This window comes from Panthera tigris, chromosome D4 (genome assembly GCF_018350195.1).
Source record: "Panthera tigris isolate Pti1 chromosome D4, P.tigris_Pti1_mat1.1, whole genome shotgun sequence".
Classification (NCBI taxonomy): Eukaryota; Metazoa; Chordata; class Mammalia; order Carnivora; family Felidae; genus Panthera; species Panthera tigris.
This window is the reverse complement of record NC_056672.1, coordinates 40,614,843-40,636,938: the sequence shown is the minus strand read 5'-3', so window position 1 is coordinate 40,636,938 and position 22,096 is coordinate 40,614,843. Positions and strand designations below refer to the sequence as shown.

At 35.4% G+C, this 22,096-nt stretch overlaps 1 protein-coding gene across 8 annotated transcripts in view; it reads right to left on the bottom strand.

Moving 5' to 3' along the window:
• Window positions 1-22,096, bottom strand: part of CCDC171 (coiled-coil domain containing 171) — a 301,409-nt gene that overhangs the window by 80,482 nt on the left and 198,831 nt on the right. For all 8 annotated transcript variants that reach the window (XM_042964352.1, XM_042964351.1, XM_042964356.1 and 5 more), the window contains 2 exons: window positions 16,837-16,982; window positions 14,687-14,741 (listed from right to left, as the gene is read on the bottom strand). In XM_042964352.1, the coding sequence (XP_042820286.1) occupies window positions 14,687-14,741; window positions 16,837-16,982 (201 nt within the window). The remainder of the gene's footprint in view (window positions 1-14,686; window positions 14,742-16,836; window positions 16,983-22,096) is intronic.

Here is a 22,096-nt window from a genome sequence, read left to right as displayed (position 1 = left end):
AAAAGTTTTTTCTCACTCTTGAAAAAGGATTGGCGAGGAATTCCTTTATTTGAAGGGGTATGGGGAATGAAAGCATCGTGTTGAGAGAAGGCAAAACAGTGACGCCGGGCAAATAAAATTACAGCCGCGCACAGCAGAGAAGCGGGAAGGGAAGGTGACCAGGAACAGAAAAACCCCAAGGGGGAAAGGAGAGACTGTTCAGAAGGAGGCAGAAGGCACGTGTGAATTTCAGCGTGTGAGCAAGGGACACTGGGAAAGAGATTCAACCCACAACAGTAAGGAATAGGACGCTTCCTGTATGGCATTAAATTGGTTCCTGAAAAACATAGAACAGGCAGCCTGAGAACAAAGTAAACAAAATCAGAAAAGAGATAAGGGGGATTTCTTTGGGAAACGCTGCCCAGTGGATATGAAAGGATTCCTTTCAAATATGAGAATCTAAAATAAATTTCTTTACTGTCAAAAGAATCACTTTTTTCCCTAAAAGGAGAAGTAGGCTCGCCTTCTAAAATACAGATTTTAGTGTGGACTAAGATGAAAACAATCATTGTCGCCTGTCTGTAGATTAAATTCTAATTTCAAATTTCAAATTAATTTTAAATTATAATTTCAAAAGTCTGTCTTTAATTCTGTTTATGGCACATCATTATTCATCCTTTAATTAAGATTCTATATCCTTTTCCCCGTGATTTATTTATAGCTGTGAGTGATAAAATATATATAATAATGTTTTTCTACTTCAAAATGGGTAACAGTTCATATTTAACATATAATGAATTTTTTCATAGAATTTCACAATATAAATCTCATTTGTCAAATTGTATACATTTTTATTACATTCTATACAACTGTTCAATTTCATAGTATTTTGACAAAGAATAAAGAAAACATACCTACATTACTACATTCTGAGATTCTGGTTTTTAGAAAAGTGGTTTGCTTTCTCCCTTTCTTATTACATACTTTCAGAAAGCATGTATTTCGGGGCACCTGGGTGGCTCAGTCGGTTGAGTGTCCGACTTTGGCTCAGGTCATGATCTCGTAATCTGTGAGTTTGAGCCCCGCGTCGGGCTCTGTGCTGACAGCTCAAAGCCTGGAGCCTGTTTCAGATTCTGTGTCTCCCTCTCTCTCTGCCCCTCCCCTGCTCATGCTCTCTCTCTCTCTCTCTCTCTCTCTCTCTGTCAAAAATAAATAAACATTAAAAAAAAATTTTTTTAGGGGCGCCTGGGTGGCTGTCGGTTGGGCGTTCAACTTTGGCTCAGGTCATGATCCCCTGGTTCGTGGGTTTGAGCCCCACGTTGGGTTCAGTGCTGACAGCTCAGAGCCTGGAACCTGCTTCAGATTCTATGTCTCTCTCTGTCTCTGCCCCTCCCCCGCTTGTGCGCTGTCTCTTTCTGTCTCTCAAAAATGAATAAATGTAAAAAAAAAAAAATTAAAAAAAATTTTTTAGAAAGCATGTATTTCTGACATATATGCTATAAGACACAAGAGAAACGAGACAGAGAAAAATAAATGAAACTTTCTAAGTGAAAATGCTGTTATGAAATATATATTTAGTTTATTGTAACAATCTAGTTCCAGATTGAAGTGATTCGTAAAATCCATGTTTTACTGTTCCTTTTGCTCTGATTAGCAAGCCACCAATCTGTTTTCTGATTTTCTGTACTCCTACCGTAACACCACAAAAGCTATTCCTGCCCAATATCTCAATGATGAGATTAAACTTGCCATTTTAAGAAAAACTGCTCAACTCTCAAAATGTGAAGCTGCATGTTGTATTATGCACAGCTATAAATCTCTTTGGACCTAATATTCCAAGTTAAAAATAATAATAATAAAACACTTATGGAATGTGGTACTAGCTGTGTTTTTACCAACAGGACACCAAGGAAAAGTAGTAGGATTGTAGATAGAAATTCAGACAAACTTACCACATAAAAACATATATACTATATATAATTATATATATACTATATGTATAATTATATATAGTATATATATAGTGTATATATATATACATATATATGTATATATGTATATATATACACATATATATGTATATATGTATATATATATATATATATATAATACACACACACACACACACACACACACAATGCCTGAATCTTTAATGTCTGGGGAAAGTAAGTGATATTAGCACTTTACATCATACCCTTAATCTGGCTAAAATTCTACTTACTCCAACCTAGTATGGCCTCCATGGCTTCAAAATCAACATTCTTACCGCCATCATATCTACAGAGTCTCCTGTAACACCTCTGTGTTCATGTTCTACTTTGATTCCAGCTGCCTGCCTTCTTTTGTACCACTGCTTCCTCTTCCCTTCCTTCCACCTCCACTGGCTCCGTATTGCTTTCCCTTCCCCCTTTATTCTATTTTTCATCCGACACAGAAGACCTTACACACTATTTTTCAACCTCTGCACTAGAGAGCTGTGTGTGCTTGGCACACTACAGCCTGGGAACCAAATCCAGGCCACCGCCCCTCATTGTAAATAAAGTTTTATTGAAACACATGACACCCATTCATTTACCTATTATCCTTGGCTGTTTTCCTGCAACCATGACAGAGTCGAATAGTTGAGAAAGAGACCATATGGTCCACGAAGCCTAAAATATTTACTATGTGACCCTTTCCAGAAAATGTTGGCCATCCTCTGCCTTAAAGGTATAGAAGAAGGAAAGACAATATTTTTCACCATCTGTAAAGTTTTTTAAATAACCACATCTCACCAGAGAATATATGAACAATCCTTAGCAGGTCAACCTTCTATCAGTAACACAGGATGCCATTTCACAGATACTTGCTGGCTTCTTTTTTCATAAATAAGTGTTTCATAAATAAGTAAGTGTCCTATCTCCTGATCTAGTTCCAAGTTTCAGGTAGTCTAGTGTACAACTTGACTGGGTCTAACTTTCCTGGCACATAGTCTAATGCCTAATCAACATAACATTTGGTTCCACAAGTAGAATAGGCACACTGGAGAGGCTTTTGTAAAAAGAAAGAGAAGGGAGGGCATCGACCAGAGTTAACTATATACTCTGTAATAACAGTAGCGGCAAGAAAAACGCTATGCATACAGAGGCTCGCGGTATGTGATCAAATAAGAACGTCATTCCAAACTCACAAAGTCTACAAGGCAGGAGAAAGAGAGAATAGAATAAAAAAGATAATTAGCGGTTCCAGGACTCTGGTGTGTGCCTAGTGATAGAAGCAGGGATTCAAGCTCGTCAATGCAATGGAGATGACATTCACATCCTGAACAGTTACATCTAACAACAACACTGGGTTTTGTTTGTTTGTTTGTTTTTTCCTTTCCTTTGTTGTCTGGCAATCTTAGCAAAAAATGTGTAAGTTTCATAAAAGTAGTTTTGTGATAAGTAATGGAGACTATTATTTAGACATCCTTATTTTCCTCCATAGTTTCACTGGACCTGTGGGCATTCTCATTCATTCATGTTTTCTTTCTGCCACAGCCTGACACTGACACACACACACACATGCACGCACACATGCACACGCACGCACGCACATACACGTTACACCGAGAGACAAGTTACCTGGGCAGCAATCATCCTTATACAATGGTCACCATTTCACACGGAAAATCCCCACACTATGATGTCCCAAGATACATGCAACAGTTCCAGCTGTGCTCCACACCCACAGGAAGGAGAAGCAGGCACTCCATTGACAGTGCAGCAAACACACGCACTCATAATTTGAAAAGACGGAAGTGAGAAACTAGGCTTCTCTTGCTGGCAGGTTATTTAACTTAACCTACAACTCTGGAGCAGAGCCAGAACTCTCCAATGACTGCCAGCTGCTGTCACCAGAAAAGAGGGCAAATCCACCACCGCCACCACCACCACCCCACACGTTAATAGTCACATCCCAATTACGGATCTAAAAAATGGATCTCTTGAATCAAATTATCAAGCTGGCTACATCCCAGTTAAGGATCTGAAAAACCGAACGCTCAAAATCAAATTACCAAGCTGGAAAACAGAGTGATTTGATCACGGGCATCTTATAAAGGCATGAGAAATCTGTGGTGTAGGTTATATCCCATAGAATGCACCCCACAAATAGATGGCTGTGACCTTGAGCTATTTAAGCAAACATAAAACCTATACCCAGAATAGAGAAATATGTTTATGAATTGTTAACAGTCCTCCACACAGAGATATTTTCTTTCCTAGGGTAAATTATTTCAGAGGATAAAGGCAGCTGCACACTGAAATTAGTTATTTAGATGTGTTTAGGCTAAAACCTGTTAAGCACATGTCCGTGACATTCTGTAGTGTCTTATCTTTACTTTGTCAAGGTTTTTAAATCCCTCTTGAGCGGGAGTACCATTTTTAGCTTGGCTAGGTCAGAATGACACTGAACAATATGAATGATGACACACAAGACAGCTATATGGACAGAGTTGTCATCAGCAAGCCAGCTGTGCTAACACCTGTAAGTCCTGCACAGCTGATCTTCAAGACCAATATCCGGAAACTAAGAATGAAGAGGAGTTCAAAGATCACAAGTCACATTCAGAGAGTCAGTAACGAGTCACTAAAAATTGTGGTTTTAGAGGCATGAAATCATAGTTCAACTTTTAAAATGCTATCGGCTTTATGAATTAAAAGCTATTCTGTGGTGTTTATATTCCTTACAAATTCACTGAAAACTAAAAATCAAAGACAACTATGTACTATTTGGGTTAACCATTTTTAAGATAAGATTATGAAATCATATTTAAAGATTTGGCAAGATAGTGTCTTCACCTGTCAGATTCTGTTTGACTCTAATCTATTCCAGAATCCACTCTAACAAAAGAAGTAATCATCCTTCTACTTCATAGGAGTCGAACCAGCTAGAAACAGGTTATAACAGGACATTTACACCCCGTAAATTTGTTGTTAGCATACCTCTCTTTCCTGGAGACATTCTTATAATCAAATCTAGGCTTTCTCCTCTAGCACTTGATTAGGCAAAATAAATACACATGCTATTTTTAGCAGTCAAATAAACAAAGGAAAATCAGCAAGACTTCCATTGAAATCTAGAGATGGCTTTAGTTTTATTTAGAGACTGGGTGATGGTAAAATTTGACTCATTCAACAAACATTCATTAAGTGCCTACTGGGTACCAGGCGCCGTGATAGATGCTGAGCATATAAAAATTAAGGAGACAGAGTTCCATCCCTCAAGGACTTCAAACTCTCGTGGCATAATTAATCTCTCAAAATGCATTTGCTAGCCTCCCATTTATCTATAATGTCTTGTTTCTCCTATCAATTGCTACACTGCCTTCTTTCTTTGCCAGTGAGTATTACATTAATCAATCTCAAACCTTTATCTTTAGCCTGACTTTTCCCCTGCGGTCCAGACTCACATATCCTGCTGATCACTCCACATTACCTTAAACTTGGGTATTTCCAAAACAAAACGCATCATTGTCTCCCTTCTTCTCCTTACCAAAAAAAAAAAAGTCTGCTCCTCTTTTTGTACTCCCAACATCAGTTGATCTCACTGCCCATACTGGGAGTTATCCTCCGTTGCCTTCTCATCTTCATTTGTCATTTTACTAAGTAAGTTTCACATCCTTTTCTCTGACACCACCCATCCTCACTACCCTGGTCCAAACCTTCTCCTGCTTTCACTGAGCCTAGACCCATGGCTCTTAAAACCATTTCATTACAATATCCAGTCTACAAATATGCCTTCCAGAACCCAGATTCAATAAGAAACCTGACCACATTCATCCCTAGCGTAAACCCTGCTTTACTCCCACTGCCTCCATGATAAAGATCCAAGGTCTTAGATGGGGAAAAAAAAAAAAAAACCAACGAACAAAACAAGAGTTCTGCTATGACCTGGCTTCCAAGTGCCTCATTCGGACTCATCTCTTGCATTCTCCTTGCACTCACTGCTGAACGGAGGATGTCTGGCTATTCGTGCCACCATGAACTTGCACATGCTATTCTCTCTGCTGGAATGCCTTTCCCACCTTCCCTCACACTTCAGCCCCATCAGGGCATTCATTCTTTTCTAGGAAACCTCCAGCCAACCCGTGAGTTTTCTAGGTATGCATCATAGATGAATAACTATCTAAATGGATGTCGAACTGCATCTTACGGATCCGTGTTTACCATGGTATACTGCAATTATCTGTGTCTCTGCCTTGAGGGAAAGGACTAAGCTATATATATATACATATATATGTATGTGTGTATACATATATACATATGTATATATACATACATGTGTGTATACATATATGTATATGTATATGTGTATATATACGTGTGTGTGTGTGTGTATAATTTTTCGTTGTTTGTTTCCCCAAAACTGGTACAGCTCCAGAATATAATACACATTTAAAAAGCATTTGTCGAACTCAACTATTCACATTAAATATTGTGTTTTATGATGGATTAGAGGTTTTAAGTAACTTTACTATAGAAAGGAATCTAAAAGAACATCAGCAAAAATTCCTGTGGCTTCCTAGTTATTGTTTCAGTGTCATTTCAGCCCGATAAATTTACAGGGCTTATAGATGCAAGGTCTTCTAGAGCCTTCTGAGGCTTCTGGATTGTGACTTCCTGTTTTATCTTTCAGACATTTTACTGAAAAGGCAGCTAATACTTCTGAGTAAATGTTCAGAGGTACCTTTAAAGTTCATAGGCTACTGCAATCATATACAGGAAACACTGTAGTTAATCGTTCCGAACTCATAGGATTCAAGCAATCTCTGTAAGTCTCAAGAATCCAGCCATTCTGCTAACTTGACAATAATAAAAAATGACTCCAAAAAAAGTTCATTCTTCTCTACATTCCAATTTTACCTAAATTTACTTACTTTTACTCCCTGCTATAGTATAAACCAAGACATATCTCTGTTAAGCACTTGGTTATCGCCCAATAAATACTTACTTTTCTCATACCTAACCCTAAATAATTCAGATATTATCCTGTACATCCACTCATTACCTTATCCTGAATGTTATTTTAAATATAATTATGGTACTTTCTTTTTCTCAAAATAGAAATACTTAAGCATGTTTGGAGAGCCTCTTAATGTAAAGAAGAAATCAATTCCTGAGAGTCTTTGTTATCAGTAATATTAGAAACCTACTGGTAAAGTCATTAGGAAAACAAAAGTATATGACTTTAGGGAATGATGTTAGCAAAAATGGTGGAATAAGGAATTCCAAAAACCAGTTCCTACACAAAAACAATGAATACACTGACAAAATTTGTCAGAATCAACTTTTGCAGAACTCTAGAAACTAATTGAAACTTTATAGCAACCAAGCAAAAGCTTAATCAAGAAAAAAAAAACCCTGAATCTCAGTATGTAAGGAAATCTCTGTTGATAAACCAGCAGAGCACGAAGTTAACAGAACAGCGATTTCAGTGGCCCTACCTGACGAAGAATACAGACTTTACACAGAGATGAAAAATAAAGCTCACAGAACACAATACTGTCATAATATTGTATGGTGACAGAGGGTGACCACTTAACATGGTGAGCACTAAGTAACGTACAGAATTGTCAAATCCCTATGTTGCGTGCCTGAACCTGATATAACATTGTCTGTCAACTATGCTTCAATAATAAATATTTTCTAAAAAAAGAATACAAACTTAAAAAAATTAGTGCAGTAAAGTCACTGACCAAACAAAAACCACCACAGTAAGCAGAAACAACTAACACCGGGGATGGAAGAGAATCTGATTTCCAGAGTTGCCACATTGCACTATTCAAAATATCCACTTTTCAACAAGAAATTATGAAGTTTTCAACGAAATAAGAAAGTCTAGCCCATACACAATAAAAACAGAAACTAATGGGAGCTGTCCCCGAGGAAGCCTCAACATTGGATTTATCACACAATGACTTTAAATCAATTATTTCAAATATGCTTAAAGTGCTAAGGGAAACCATGTACAAAAAAACAAAGGAAACTATAAGAACAATGTCTTCCAAAATAGAAAATACAAACACAGAGATAGAAAGTATAAAAGGGAACCAAATAGAAATTTCAGAGTTGACACATTCAAAGTGTTTAATGGGGGGGGGGGGGGGGGGGGGGGGAGACTATCAACCAAGAATTCTATATCCAACAAAAATACTCTTTAAAAATGAAAAAGAAATTATCCAAGATAAACAAAAGCTGAGGGTGTTCATCACCACTAGACCTGCCTTAGGAGAAACGCTAAAGGGAGTCCTTCAGCCTGAAATGAAAAAACACCAGACAGTAATTCCAATCCACATGGGGAAATAAAGAGCACTCATATAAAAAACTGCATGGGTATATATAAAAGTCAGTAATAATGTATTATTTATTTGTAACTCCTCTTTTTTTCCCATGTTATTTAAAACTACATAAAACAATAATAATAAACTATGTTGATGGGCACACAATATATAAAGCTGTAATTTGTGACATTAACAACATAAGGAGAGGATGCAGCTACATAGGGGCAAGGTTTTTATCTACTACTGAAACTAAGGTTATTAATTCAAAGTAGATTGCTAAGAATTAAGATATTAATGGTAATCTCCAAGGCCACCACTAAGAAAATAACTAAAAATATATAGCAAAACAAGAGAGAAGGAAAACAAATGTTATACTACAAAACATCTATCTATCACACAATAAAAGGGAGGAGACTAAAACAGAAATTGAGGAATATAGATATAAGACATATAGAAAAAAAGGAAAATGACAGAAGTCTTTCCATATCTCTAATCATATTAAATGTAAGTTGATTAAACGCTCCAATTAAAAGTCAAAGATTGGCAGACTGTGTTAAAAAAAAAAAAAAAAGATTAATTATAGGGGCGCCTGGGTGGCTCAGTCAGTTAAGTGACTTCAACTCAGGTCATGACCTCATGGTTTGTGAGTTCGAGCCCTGCGTCAGGCTCTGTGCTGACAAGCTTGGAGCCTGGAGCCTGCTTCGGATTCTGTGTCTCCCTCTCTCTCTGCCCCTCCCGCTCTGTCTCTGTCTCTCTCAAAAATAAAATAAAACATTAAAAAAAATTTTTTAAATGATTAATTATATGTTGTATACAAGAGGTATCTTAGATACAAAGACACAGATAAATTGAAAGTAGAAGGATATGGGTGCCTGGGTGGCTTGGGTGGCTCAGGTGGTTGAGCATCCAACTTTTGGCTTCAGTTCAGGTCATGATCTCAGTTTGTGAGATCAAGCTCCACGTCAGGTTCTGTGCTGACATTGTGAAGCCTGCTTGGGATTCTCTCTCTCCTTCTCTCTCTGTTCCTCCTGTACACACACATGCATGTGCATGCTCTCTCTCTCTCTCTCAAAACAAATAAACTTAAAAAAAAAGAAATTAGAAGGATAGAAAAAAGATATTCCATGCAAACAGTAACCAAAAGAGAGCTGGAACGGCTATACTAACATACGCAACACACTTTAAGACAAAAAATGTTACAAGAGACAAAAAAAATTCTATGATAATAAAAAAATCAATCCACCAAGTAGATACAACAATTTCCAGATATATATGCACCTGACAACAGAATCTCAGTGAAATCTCAGTGAAAGCAGAGCTCACACAAAAATTTTTAGTTGCAAATACCTACGTTAAAAAAGAAGAAAGATCTCAAGTCAATAAACTCTTTTACCTGAGGGACATAGAAAGAGAAGAGCAAACTAAGCCCAAACCAAACCAAAAAAAGAAATAATAAAGAATGGTGTAGAGGTAATAGAGAATAGAAAAATAACAGAGCACATCAAGAAAACCAAATCTGATTCCTTGGCAAGGTCAACAACATCAACAAACTTTAACTAGCCTTGCCAAGAAAAAAAGATTAATTAATTACTATAATCAGGAATAAGTGTGAGGACATTACTAGTGATCTTACAGAAATAAAAAACAATGCTAAGAAAATGAACAATGTCAACAAATGAGGTAACCTAGATGAACCAAACAAATTCCTGGAAACACATAAAGTACCAAAACAGACTAAAAAAGAAGCAGAAAATCTGAATACATCTATTCCAAGGAAAAAGAATGAATATGTAAGTAAAAACCTTCCAATAACAAAAATCCCAGGACTAGATAGTTTTATTGGTAAACTTTACCAAATGTTTAAAAAATTAACACCAATCCTTCTCAAACTCTCCCCCCAAAAAATTGAAGGAGAAGGGACACTTCCTAACTCATTCTATGAGGCCAGCATTACTCTGATACCAAAGCCAGACAAAGATATCACCAGAAAACTATAGACCAATATCCCTTATGAACATAGATGCAAAAATCCTCAAAAATAAATACTGGCAAACCAAATCTAGCAACATATTCAAACAACTACACATGATAACCAAGTGATATTTATAACAGGAATGCAAGCATGGTTCAACATACATAAATCAATCTACGTAGTACCCAACATTAATAGAATGAAGGCTGAAAATAAAGATCATTACATTTGATGTAGAAAGAGCATTTGACAAAACCCAACAACCTTTTATAAGAAAAATTCAAAAAACTAGGAACAGAAAAGAACTTCCTCAATCTGATAAAGGACATGCTCCTAATATCATACTTAATGGTGTAAATCCAAAAGCTTTCCCCCTAAGATTAGGAAGAATGCAAAGATATCTGTTGTCATCTCACTGCTAGAACTCGAAGTCCTAAGCAGGAAATTAGGCAAAAACAAAAATAACAACAACAACAACAAATAAACAAAAAACAATAAAATCAAGGCATCCAAACCAGAAAGAATAAATATCTTTATTTGTAGATGACATGATCTTATATAGAGAAATCCTAAAGAACCCTCAAAAGAAATTATTAGAGCTAAAAAATTCAGCCAAGTTGCAAGATACAAAAGCAACATATAAAAATCACTCATATTTCTAAATGCTAATAATTAGGAACCAATAAATTAAGAAAATACAATAGTATAAAGAATAAAATACTTAAAAATAAATTTAAGCAAGAAGGCGAAAAACTTGTACACTGAAAACTACAAAACACTGTTGAAAATAATTAGAGAAGATCTAAATAAATGGAAAGGCATCCCACGTCATGGATTGCAAAACTTAATGTTAAGAAGGAAGTACTATCAAAATTCAAATTGTCCTCTTCGGAAATGGACAAGCTGATTCTAAAATTCACATGTAATTACAAGGAATCCTGAAAAGCCAAAACAAATCCTGAAAGAAAAACCCAAAGCTGGAAGACTCACATTTCTTAATTCCAAAATTTACTACAAAACCACAGTGATCAAAACAGTGTGGTAGATCAATGGAACAGAACTGAGAGTTCAGAAATAAAAGAAAACATCTATAGTCAATAGATTTTCAACACAGGTACTGAGATCATTGAATGGGGGAATTAAAGGTCTTTTTAACAAATGCTGTAGGAATAACTCAAGTTTGGTCTTTGTATTACACCAGTACAAAAATTAACTCAACATGGACCAAAGCCTAAATATAAGAGTTAATAGAAAGTGTAACTCCAAAGTTTGTAGTTTAAACTCCAGAGAATTTAACACTATAAAACTCTTTGGAGAAAACATAGGGAAAAATCTTCATGATCTTGGATATGACAATGAATGTATTCTTAGATAAGAATCCAAAAACATGATCTGCAAAAGAAAAAAAATGGACTTCATCAAAATTTTAAAAACTTTTTTGGGGTGCCTGGGTGGCTCAGTCGGTTAAGTGTCTGACTTCGGCTCAGGTCATGATCTCATGGTTCGTGAGTTCAAGCCCCACATCGGGCTCTGTGCTGACAGCTCAGAGCCTGGAGCCTGCTTCAGATTCTGTGTCTCCCTCTCTCTCTGCCTCTCCCACGCTCACACTCTGACCTGTCTCTCAAAAATAAATAAACATTGAAAAAAAAATTTTAAATAATAATAAAAATAAAAAACTTTTTCATCAAAGGACACTATCAAGAAAGTAAAAAGACATCCTATGGAATGGAATAAGAAGGTATAGGAGTGACTGCTTAATTTGTCTGGATTTCTTTTTGAGGTGATAAAAATATTCTGAAAACAGAGTTGTGATAATTGCACAACACTATGAATGCATTGGAAGCCACGGAATTGTACATTTTAAAATGGTTAAAATGGTTACTTTTTTTTAATTTAATACTTCTGGTTTTTTCCCAAACATCTGAGAGTTCAACTAAATAGAGAAGTGTGTGCATCAAAAATGGAAAGTTGTGATTTTGTTTTCTTTTGTTATTTTTCTTAACCCAATAACCGGAAATTAGCCCCAAAAAAGTTCCTTAATAAAAAGTTAACTTCTGGCCTACATTAAAAAGTCACAATACATACATACATATATTTACATGAAATTAAAATAAAACATCTGTTTCTTTGAAATAAGGTATATGCTTTTAAATGAAAATGACTGGCCTTCCTTATTAAATACTAGTATCCGTCCCAAATGGAATTTTAAAATTAATATCCACTCAACTGCTTTGTATAATACAGTTTCAGGATTTGAAAAGTTGAATGTAATGTATCAAGTTTAAAAAATAACAAATATAGGGGCACCTGGGTGGCTCAATCAGTTGAGCATCGGACTCTTGATTTGGGTTCAGGTCATGATTTCACGGTTCATCCGTTCGAGCCCCACATGGGGCTCTGTGCTGCGCAGAGCCTGCTTCAGATCCTCTGTCTCCCTCTCTCTCTGCCCCTCACCTGCTTATGTGTACTCTCTCTCTCTCAAAAATAAATAAACGTTAAAAAAAGAGAAATATAAATAGCTACGCTATTTTGGCTATGTACAGTAAACTACTCTGAAGAGTTTGGATGCAACCACAACCATTTTAACCATGAAAGAGCCCAGACCCTCCTTTTGTACCACTCCCAGTTTCTCCAAGGTGGCAAAACGCCTCTGGACAGTCCGAAGGGGCCACAAAAATAAACTTGCAAAAGCTGGCATGAGGACAGCAGGCAACACCAGTGGGCTGGCATGAGCGATTCTCTGGGCCACTTCTTTAGCATCCTTTCATTCACACCTAAACTTCATAGAACAGAGAATTAGCCCAGCCATCAATTAGCCTTCCCTACATTTTTACTTCAAGCTTGAAAAGTAATTGATAATTTAAAAACCACTGTGTAAACAGAAATTTCCAGAGACATCAATTAAAATAATTAACTAAATCTGAAGGGGAAAAAAGCTATAAACCAAAAATAAATCTACAGCAGTTCTAGGCCAATTTTATAGATATCTTTCTTTCCATATGACACACAAAACCCAAAAGATGAACTGCAACTGAAGAAATGTATGATTATAATTGTCCTATTGCAGTCTTGATCGTATTTAAAATATGTATTTTGCCACTCTCACAATGAAAGGATAAGGTACAACATTTATGTTCCATACTGATGATGGTTTTTCTCTGATTTCAAAGTCCACTCCTCACTGTAGATGCCACCCAACATTTGTTTTCCTCTAGCTGGGAAAATGAACAAACAATTCAAGGCAACATCAACTATATAAAAAGTTATGCTATATGTATGACATGACCGATTTCTCCTTCCAAAGATTTCACCAAGTACAAAAAAAAAAAATCTAACCAAAGATGTCTTTTTTTTCCTACAAATCAAATTTCAGATTTCTAGCATATATGGATTTGATGTAACTATGTCTAAACTAAACTTTTTTAAATGGGGAGAGGGACAAATCACAGTTTCAAACAATACTACTTTAAAACATAGCATTCAGAATGTTAGATTTTTTTGAAAGTGCTTTGGGTGATATGAAATAATGCTAATCACTTTCAATATCTAAAAGAATACACAGGCCTAGTTTTTTCCACAAGGTTAAAGTGTATTAAGTATTAGTTTGCTAATGTTTATTTAATATCTCCTTAAAAAGATTTGTTTTGGGGTATTTTTAAGTGATTTCCAAACTATATTATATAATAAATTTAATTCCAAGAATTATTCGAAATATGATTCATTCATGAATTCCATATATCTTAAAAGTACTAGGTAATTATGTTTCCAAGAAATTGTCTATTAGACAATAACATTAATAACATAATAACATAATTAATAATAACATAAATAACATTTCTCTAATGAAAATGTTTAATGAAATAATGAACACATCTTTGAATCTGGAATGTTAACAAAAAACACAGTTAATATAAGTTCTTAGTAATATCATAACATCCTTAAACGCTACTCATCATTACAAATTAAAAGCTAACTTAACACATTTTGTAAGAAGGAAAATTACAACTTGAAAAGTACTGCCAGGTACATATCATTATGCCTCCTCTATGTATACATACATATGATGGTAGGTTTGAGAGCGGTAAGAGGTTAGACAGTGTGGTCAAACATTTTATCATTATGAGACATGTAAGAATCATAATGACCTCTGGTTCAGTCAGCCAAGACCACCAATAACTCAAGTGCAATTATACCAGTTTGGGGAAACCACTATTTCCATAGTTTTAGCAAGGACATAAGTAAATTCTGAAGAAAGTTATGCAATACAGCATTGTATAATACAAGTTGTTAGTCATTTGGAAGGACCTTTTCGTGAATTTATTTTCTAAGAAAGTTACAAAATTAAGTAAAGTATCTTGAGGTTAATAAAACTGATAACTAGGAAAACAATGTCATAACACAAGTTGAACAATATTGAAGAAAAATTATACTACCTTATGAAGCATATTTTCTACTGTTCTCATATGATTGGCAACACATTCTTTGTCTCTAGAAAATAAATTAAAATTAGGTATTAGTAAAACCCAAGCCTTACAACAACTGTTACACATTGTAGGATAAGTCGCTATTATTGAAAAACATGGGTTGGTTATTATTGCACTCTTTCTAAAAGTGCAAAATCCAACCATATTCACTGGTATATTTCCACATTTTACCCTTACCTTTAGTTATATTGCCTGCCATAAATTAGAGGGGGGAAAAAATCTTAAGGATATCCTCAAAGTGGAAAAAAAAAAAAAAGTGAAAAAAGGAAGAGAAAAGAAACCATGATTACATTATTGGTTTAAAATGTGCTAGAAAGGCTAAACTTTTATTCTTTTGATTTCTAATGAAGGAGATTTTAAAAATCATAGTGGTGGAGATATATCATGAATGGCCATATTATGCAAAATAATATTTTCCTTTCTACATAGGCTCTTTGTGTTACAATAATTGCACAAAAACCCTCTTCTATGACCTTGACCAGAAACATGTAAAGTTACTAGTTTCTTCTAACAGCTCTGTAGGTTGAATTTAGCCTTAATAATGAAATAAGAAGTTCAGATGTACAGAATAGGGAATATAATCAATATTGGAAGAATATTTTTAGTGAGTGATAGTTTTATCATGGTGATGACTTCACAGTGTATACAAAAGTTGAATCACTATGTTGTATACCTGAATATAATATTGAATGCCAACTACACGTCAATATAAATACAATTAAATTAAAAGTTTGGATGAAAATGCTGAAGACAAAATTTAACGGTCATTTATAAATTGAAAATGTATGAGCTCTCCAAATTTCAAATTAACTTTCTTTTGTGTTACAAGGACATGTGATCATGGTCACAGATCACAGACATTACAGAGCTTTACAATTTTCCAAAGAACTACTGGTGGGTATTCAAACCTAGCAATATTTTGATCTTGTGTAAACTCATTTTTTCATTATGTGTGAGCAATTTCCCAAGCCCAATGGCAAAGCTGTAGATATCCTAGAGGGCAGATTCCCTGTTTTGTGATTTAGTTTACAGACTACATTCATATTTCACAATATTTGATGCTTAACAAGAGTTTGTCTCAAAAAAATTTTAATTTATATATATATATATACACATATATATATACACACATATGTATACACACATACATGTATGTATGTATATATATACATACATACATATATGTATATATATACACACATACATATATGTGTATATATATATATATATACACACACACACACACACACACACACACACACACACACATATATATGTAATTACAGGAGTCCAGAATTCCAAATTCAGAAAACACCAAGTTTATTAAAATTAGATGTTTCTTTAATCCATAAATAGATTTTCTTTAAGCCATGCTGTTGTACAAAGGGCTGTCCTAAAGTATTCCATGAAATTTGATTTGAGGAACAAATAAAAATACCCAAGAGAATTGTTCAATTTGAACTTCAGAGTGTATGTCAACTTGATTACCTGGTAAAAGGAAAACCACTCTCATCACATTTACATAGATGCCCACTCTAAAAACAGTATGTTTTTTTCTGTTGGACATATTAGAATATACAGCTATAAAATTAAGTGACTTTTCCATGATCAATGTGTTTTATTGCACTTAAGAAGATGCTATGATATATATGTTGATTATATATTAACATTTTTTATGGAACTATGACTTGCAATATTGGTATATTATATGCCGAGCAAAATTTGGGGGGCAATGGGGCAGAAGGGAATGGGGAATATGTGATAGAAGGAACTATGAAAAACTTCTGAATAAAGTGTATTCCATTTCATATTAATGAAATCATGGTTTCAAACATGTAACAGTACAACAGAGCCCAAAATACACATAATTAGAGGTTATATAGAACCTTATACTTTTCTGAGGTTTCTCAATAAAATATACAGTTAGCATGTTGGGTTAAGAGTTTTCTTTTTTGAGGATATATCAGAGAATTTCAAAGAGAGACAGCTGTACTTTTGTTTTCTAACACTGTATTATCCAGGGCTAAAACCCGGAGCATGAAAGTAAGAATTGATCTTTTGTCTGTTTTAAGTGATCTCCCCAAGGTCCGAATGCTCACTTGGCTGCCATGCGGAGGGCACTCTCTGCATCGTGGATGTTCTCCTCCAGTCGACGCTTGTCCTGCTCCAGCTGGGTAAGATGTCTATTGAGCTGACGCAGAGATTGATCTTTTCTTCTCAGCTCCATCTTTGCCTCGGAGAGACTCTGCAAGCAGACAGAAAACAGAGTTACTTGTCAGCCCTGATAATTAACTTCAATTTATGCCATAGGCTATTAAACAAAGAAGGATACAGACTGACTGAGAAGTAGACTTGGGTCATTACACATCAAGGTTTAACAAATTTTCTGCAAAAATTTTACATACTTACTAATTAGAAATGATAGATCCGAGAAGATTTTGAAAAATGTTTAGCTACAAAATACAACTCTATTTTATTTTTTCAAATACCGTAAGGCAAATACATCTTATTCTTACAAAAAACATCTGATTATAAAAACCTCAAGTAGCATTTTCTTTGAATGAGGACAAAATAAAGATTTTCAGGGGAGAAAGCACATGAAATTTAGAGTCTATGTAAAACAAGAACCATCATAAGCCCAAAGTGTGTTTGTGAGCGAGGGGAAGGTGGGTTAGGACACCTACATGAGAAGGGGGAACCCAAGATTTAAAAGTACCACCACTTTACTTATAAATATATCCAGAACAGGTGACTATGGGCATCTCAGGGAACAAACAAACTGGACTCCAAAATAAAACTCCCTTACTTCCCATTAAATAACTCTCATGTCAAACATAGCCACACAAATGCAATCAACATGTTTCATCTAACAGAGAAAGTTGCAAATAATACTTGCATTCAGAATTATTTGTGTCCCATAAATATTTTCCTAGCCACAGAACTATAAAATCTGTTGATGGATATTTTGCTATTTGCTTTAATCTGAAATATTCACGTAGCACAAAAATGTCAAGACGCAAGTGCCAAACTCCCTTTCGGGCTAAAGTTCTTAGAACCAGAACCTCACAATCTAAAGGAGTCTTTTCTAGACTTCATTCAAAATAATATAGGCATCACAGGATCCCTGAGCACTGAAACTTTGCTCATTCCTTTGCCTATGAAATTTCTAGGATATGAGCTTGTCAGTTTTTCAAGTGAATTGCTATACAGTGAGCTAGCTAATCAATTGGTTACATGCACACAATATTTTTTCTTCTTTCTCAGAGTTTAGCCACACATGAATGTTCACAACATATATATATAATTGACAAAGCTATAATTTCATGTTTAAAATTCTCTCTACAGTATTCTCTTAAAGCATTCACAATAGATAGTACAGAAAACTCAAGCTGCCTGCACGGAGCTAAAACAATTCACTCTAAATGCTATACAACGAAAGCAATCATCAGCCAAATCAGTTGTTTTAAAATGTTAAAAGTTTTTTAATTCAGTATTTCCCTTTGCAAACAGTCAAGCTGCTTCCAGACAAGTACACGTTTAAAAAATAAAAAATAAGTAAACTGGGATTACTTATTAGACATTATATTTTATTTCAGCCTTTAGTATTATCAGATCTTCAAGAACATCCCACTATAGGAAACAGTCACTGATTCAAACCGACTTTAAAAAGACAACAAAGAATAGATTTTTAAAGGCCACGCTAAACCTACGTATTTTGCACCAATGTTAAGATATTTAAAGGCATTGAAGTATTATGAGATTTCTTTATTTAAAAAAGTAAAATCCAGTTGAGTCCTGTTAAAGCCAGTATTTCTGACATCTTTCAGTTAATAAAAAATGCTGTTTTTCAGATATGAAGATAAAATTAATGACCCACTCCTGGCTATGCATAAAGTTTGAATTCTTTTTCCAACAGAAATAACGGATTTGTGCCAATCCGTTCCAATGCTCTTGCTCAGTAGCTCCTAGGACTAGAGGTGTGTATCTGAGAGGGGTTTCAAGGTACTGTCTCCAGCCTTGTGCAGAGTGAAGCTCACTGGCCCAATCTGAGAGAAACCCCTGACCCTGGCAGCATTGTAAAGCCACACTTGCCTTTTCAGCCATCCTATGACATCCTTTCAAAGAAGATATATCTCACAGAATTAGAACTTCTACCATATGTCCAAATCTTCTTGTTTCCTCTGGCTTTCATTTTCCTCTCTCGGGGGAAATGGCGGGGAGCCCCCAAACTCTCCTAAAGCTCGCACTATTTCAGAATAGCTGAATTTAGCCCATTCTAAGACTGGAATTGCAGAAAACGAACGCAAAGTGGTATAAACAAAACTGCAGAGGTCACACATCCTTACTGTGAAAATGAAGAGATAATGATCAGAGCCACATAACGGAGAGAAACAGAACTCCGATTTTCAAAGAGTTGGGGTAGGTACAGTACAATGGGATCCGTATACATCAATGGGTTCTAAGGTTCATAAAGATGTGTGCAGAACATCAAAGTGATTCAGTAATATGTCTTTCCCCTGATAGTCACCTTTTTTTGTTTTTGATGACAAAATTAGAATCTTTAAAAACCTCAACACTGAGCTTTAAAGAAAGAAAAACATACTTAAGTGTGTGCGTATATAATGTACATAAAACATACGTACCTCCGCCATATACAATCTATAGCATATATTATATATTGACTTAAAATTTTAAGTGGAGCTTTGCTTTTCTCCTGTCCAGGTTTGTCTAATTAAAACCCATGATAAACTTTCTGGACTCTAATATTTCCAACCGAACAACTGAAACCAGGAGGGTGTGCCTCTAGGCAGCAAGGCAACAATGATAAGCAGCAGGTTAGCCACTAATTTCTCAACCAGGGTAGATTGTGAAAGTGTGATGTTCTGATATCCAAGAAACTGTTCAGGAGAGAATAGGATAAATCAAGTTTAATAACTCTGCTCCTAATTGTTCCCCCAATGCTCAACTCTAATTACTTGGAGAACTCTCCTGACTGTCACCTGATATTAAGTTGTTGGAGGCTGAGCCTGGAACAGCGAGATAATCAATAAACATTTAGTGGGGAGAAGAATGAAGATCCTGTTAAGCAGTGGGAACCTGCAGCACCCAAAGCCCTTCTGCTCATGAGAAAACCTGTGGGACAGCCATAGTGATTGCAAAGCAATAATCCAAAGCGCTGTTTTTAGGCCTTGAGGCCTTTAGGCAACAGTACATTTGAGGAAAAAAGGTTAACACGGTCACCCTAATTACAGCCCACTTTCACATACTTCATATATAAGCGAAGACAAGCCAATTAGGTAGAAAGGAAGATAAGGGAAGTTTTATTTGTATACTAATTAAACCCCTGATGAAATTAAAGGAAAAACATACAGCTCTGTAATTGTGTCTGAGAAAGGTCACTTCAGGTTCAGTTATCAGAACAGCACAGCCTTGAGATATTTCACTTAATCCGCAGTACAGCCCTCATTTTGTACTCAGGTCTTAATATTTACCAAAAAAAGAAAAAAAATTCAAAGCCTGATACCGCATTTATCTTTAAACTGTGTTGCGAACAATTTTAGCCATTAGAAAGCTAATGCTAAATGTGATAACGAGAGTGTTTTAAAAAGACACACTAATATTCTGCCTGTATAAGAACTGATGGCACAAGTCTAAGTTTTCACCTTAAAGCCAAAATGTTTTAAAGCGAAACGTTTTACAACAAAATCCCAAACTGACTGTATATCCGAAGCTAGTCTGCAATATGTTTACTGTATTTCTTCGGATGATGATGTCACTGCCCACCTTCATTTACGCCTCTCATAGTCCAGGGCGGGGAAAGCCAATGCTTTCACTAAGCTACTTATGAGAAGATATTTTTACATCTGGTTATGTTCCTAAGGTGATCATGAAAAGCTATTTATTGCTAATGAAAGCTGGCAAGAAAAATATAGGTGCCAAGGAAGTAGTTAAATATGGGGAAAGCTTAGGTGCAGAATACATGGTAGATGCGAATATTTAAAAGACCCTCATAATTTTTAAATGTCTCTTTTCTTATTTGAAGTGTCTGACGTTCCCATAATAAACATGTGTTACCACTGAGTAAGAGCACAAGTTATTTTTTAATGCACACATGATTTCATATTTCTAAAGCCTTAAGTGTTAATTTATTAAAGCTAACAATTTTTTTGATTGCAACTGTAAGCTAAAATGCTATTAGTGTGCACCTATGAAAATATTTTGTGCAGTGGAAATTTTTTTAATAACAGCTTTACGGAGATATAATTCACATACCACATAATTCACCTTTTTAAAGCGTACACTTCAGTGGGGTTTTGTGTATTCACAGAATTATGCAACCATCACCAGTCGAGGTCTTTTTTCAGGAGACGTTCTTTAAAAAAAACTTCTCAAAACAACATGGCTACCCACATACAGTAGCTCCTATTTTGGCAAACTTGAATTGTAAGCTACACAAGGTATCCAAAGCCTATCATTTCGTTCAGTAATAGTTTCAAAAATACGAAAGTGAGAACACGAATTCCCTCAATCAGAATATTTGATTAATAAAGGTGGGATAGTACAAAAGTTAAGGTTATCTGAAAGAAGGTGCACACCTCTCCAATTAATAGTTCTGGATGTTCAGGGAATCATCCCACATAGTTCTCTCTCATGAGGGCACAGTACAGCAGTGCTTTAGACCATTAGGCCAGCTAGGAAGACCGAGCCCCGGGAGATACCGCTTTTATAGATTTTCTTTTGTCTAATGGGAAATATCTATGGATCCACATTCCTACAGACTAAAAGCTAATGGCTTATTCAATTTGGTATAAAAGTCAGTCATACAAAATGAAAGGCAAGACAACAACACAAGTGTTATAAAGAATGAAGCTACATTTCCTAGGTCGGGGGAAAAAACATCTATAGCACATTTTTTAAAACTTTACTGCTGTTATGACCATAATTCATGAATAAACATTCCTAGATTGTGATAAATTGGGTAAAACATCTCAGGGCACTAAAACTAACATTGGGAAAGGAAACAGCACTGTCTTCAGCCTTACTCTAATAGTGTGACAACTAGAAAATTATATTAATCAAGAAGTGAGGAGCTGCTGGGTAGATCACACAAGGCAGGCTGCCACAGAAAGTATAAAGTTAAAGTGATACAACCACCAAGCTTACAACTGGGCACACAAGTCAGGGGTGAAATTAGAGGACTCCATATTTTATAATAAAGTGTGAAAGTCTGTGAGATACGCAAGCAGACAATTTACAATAAATATAAGATAGTAAAAGATGCTGGTATGGTAAAATTAATACATGGATAAATTCCAGTTCTTAGTGTTCTATATTTTAGATGGATAGTTTGAATGAAAA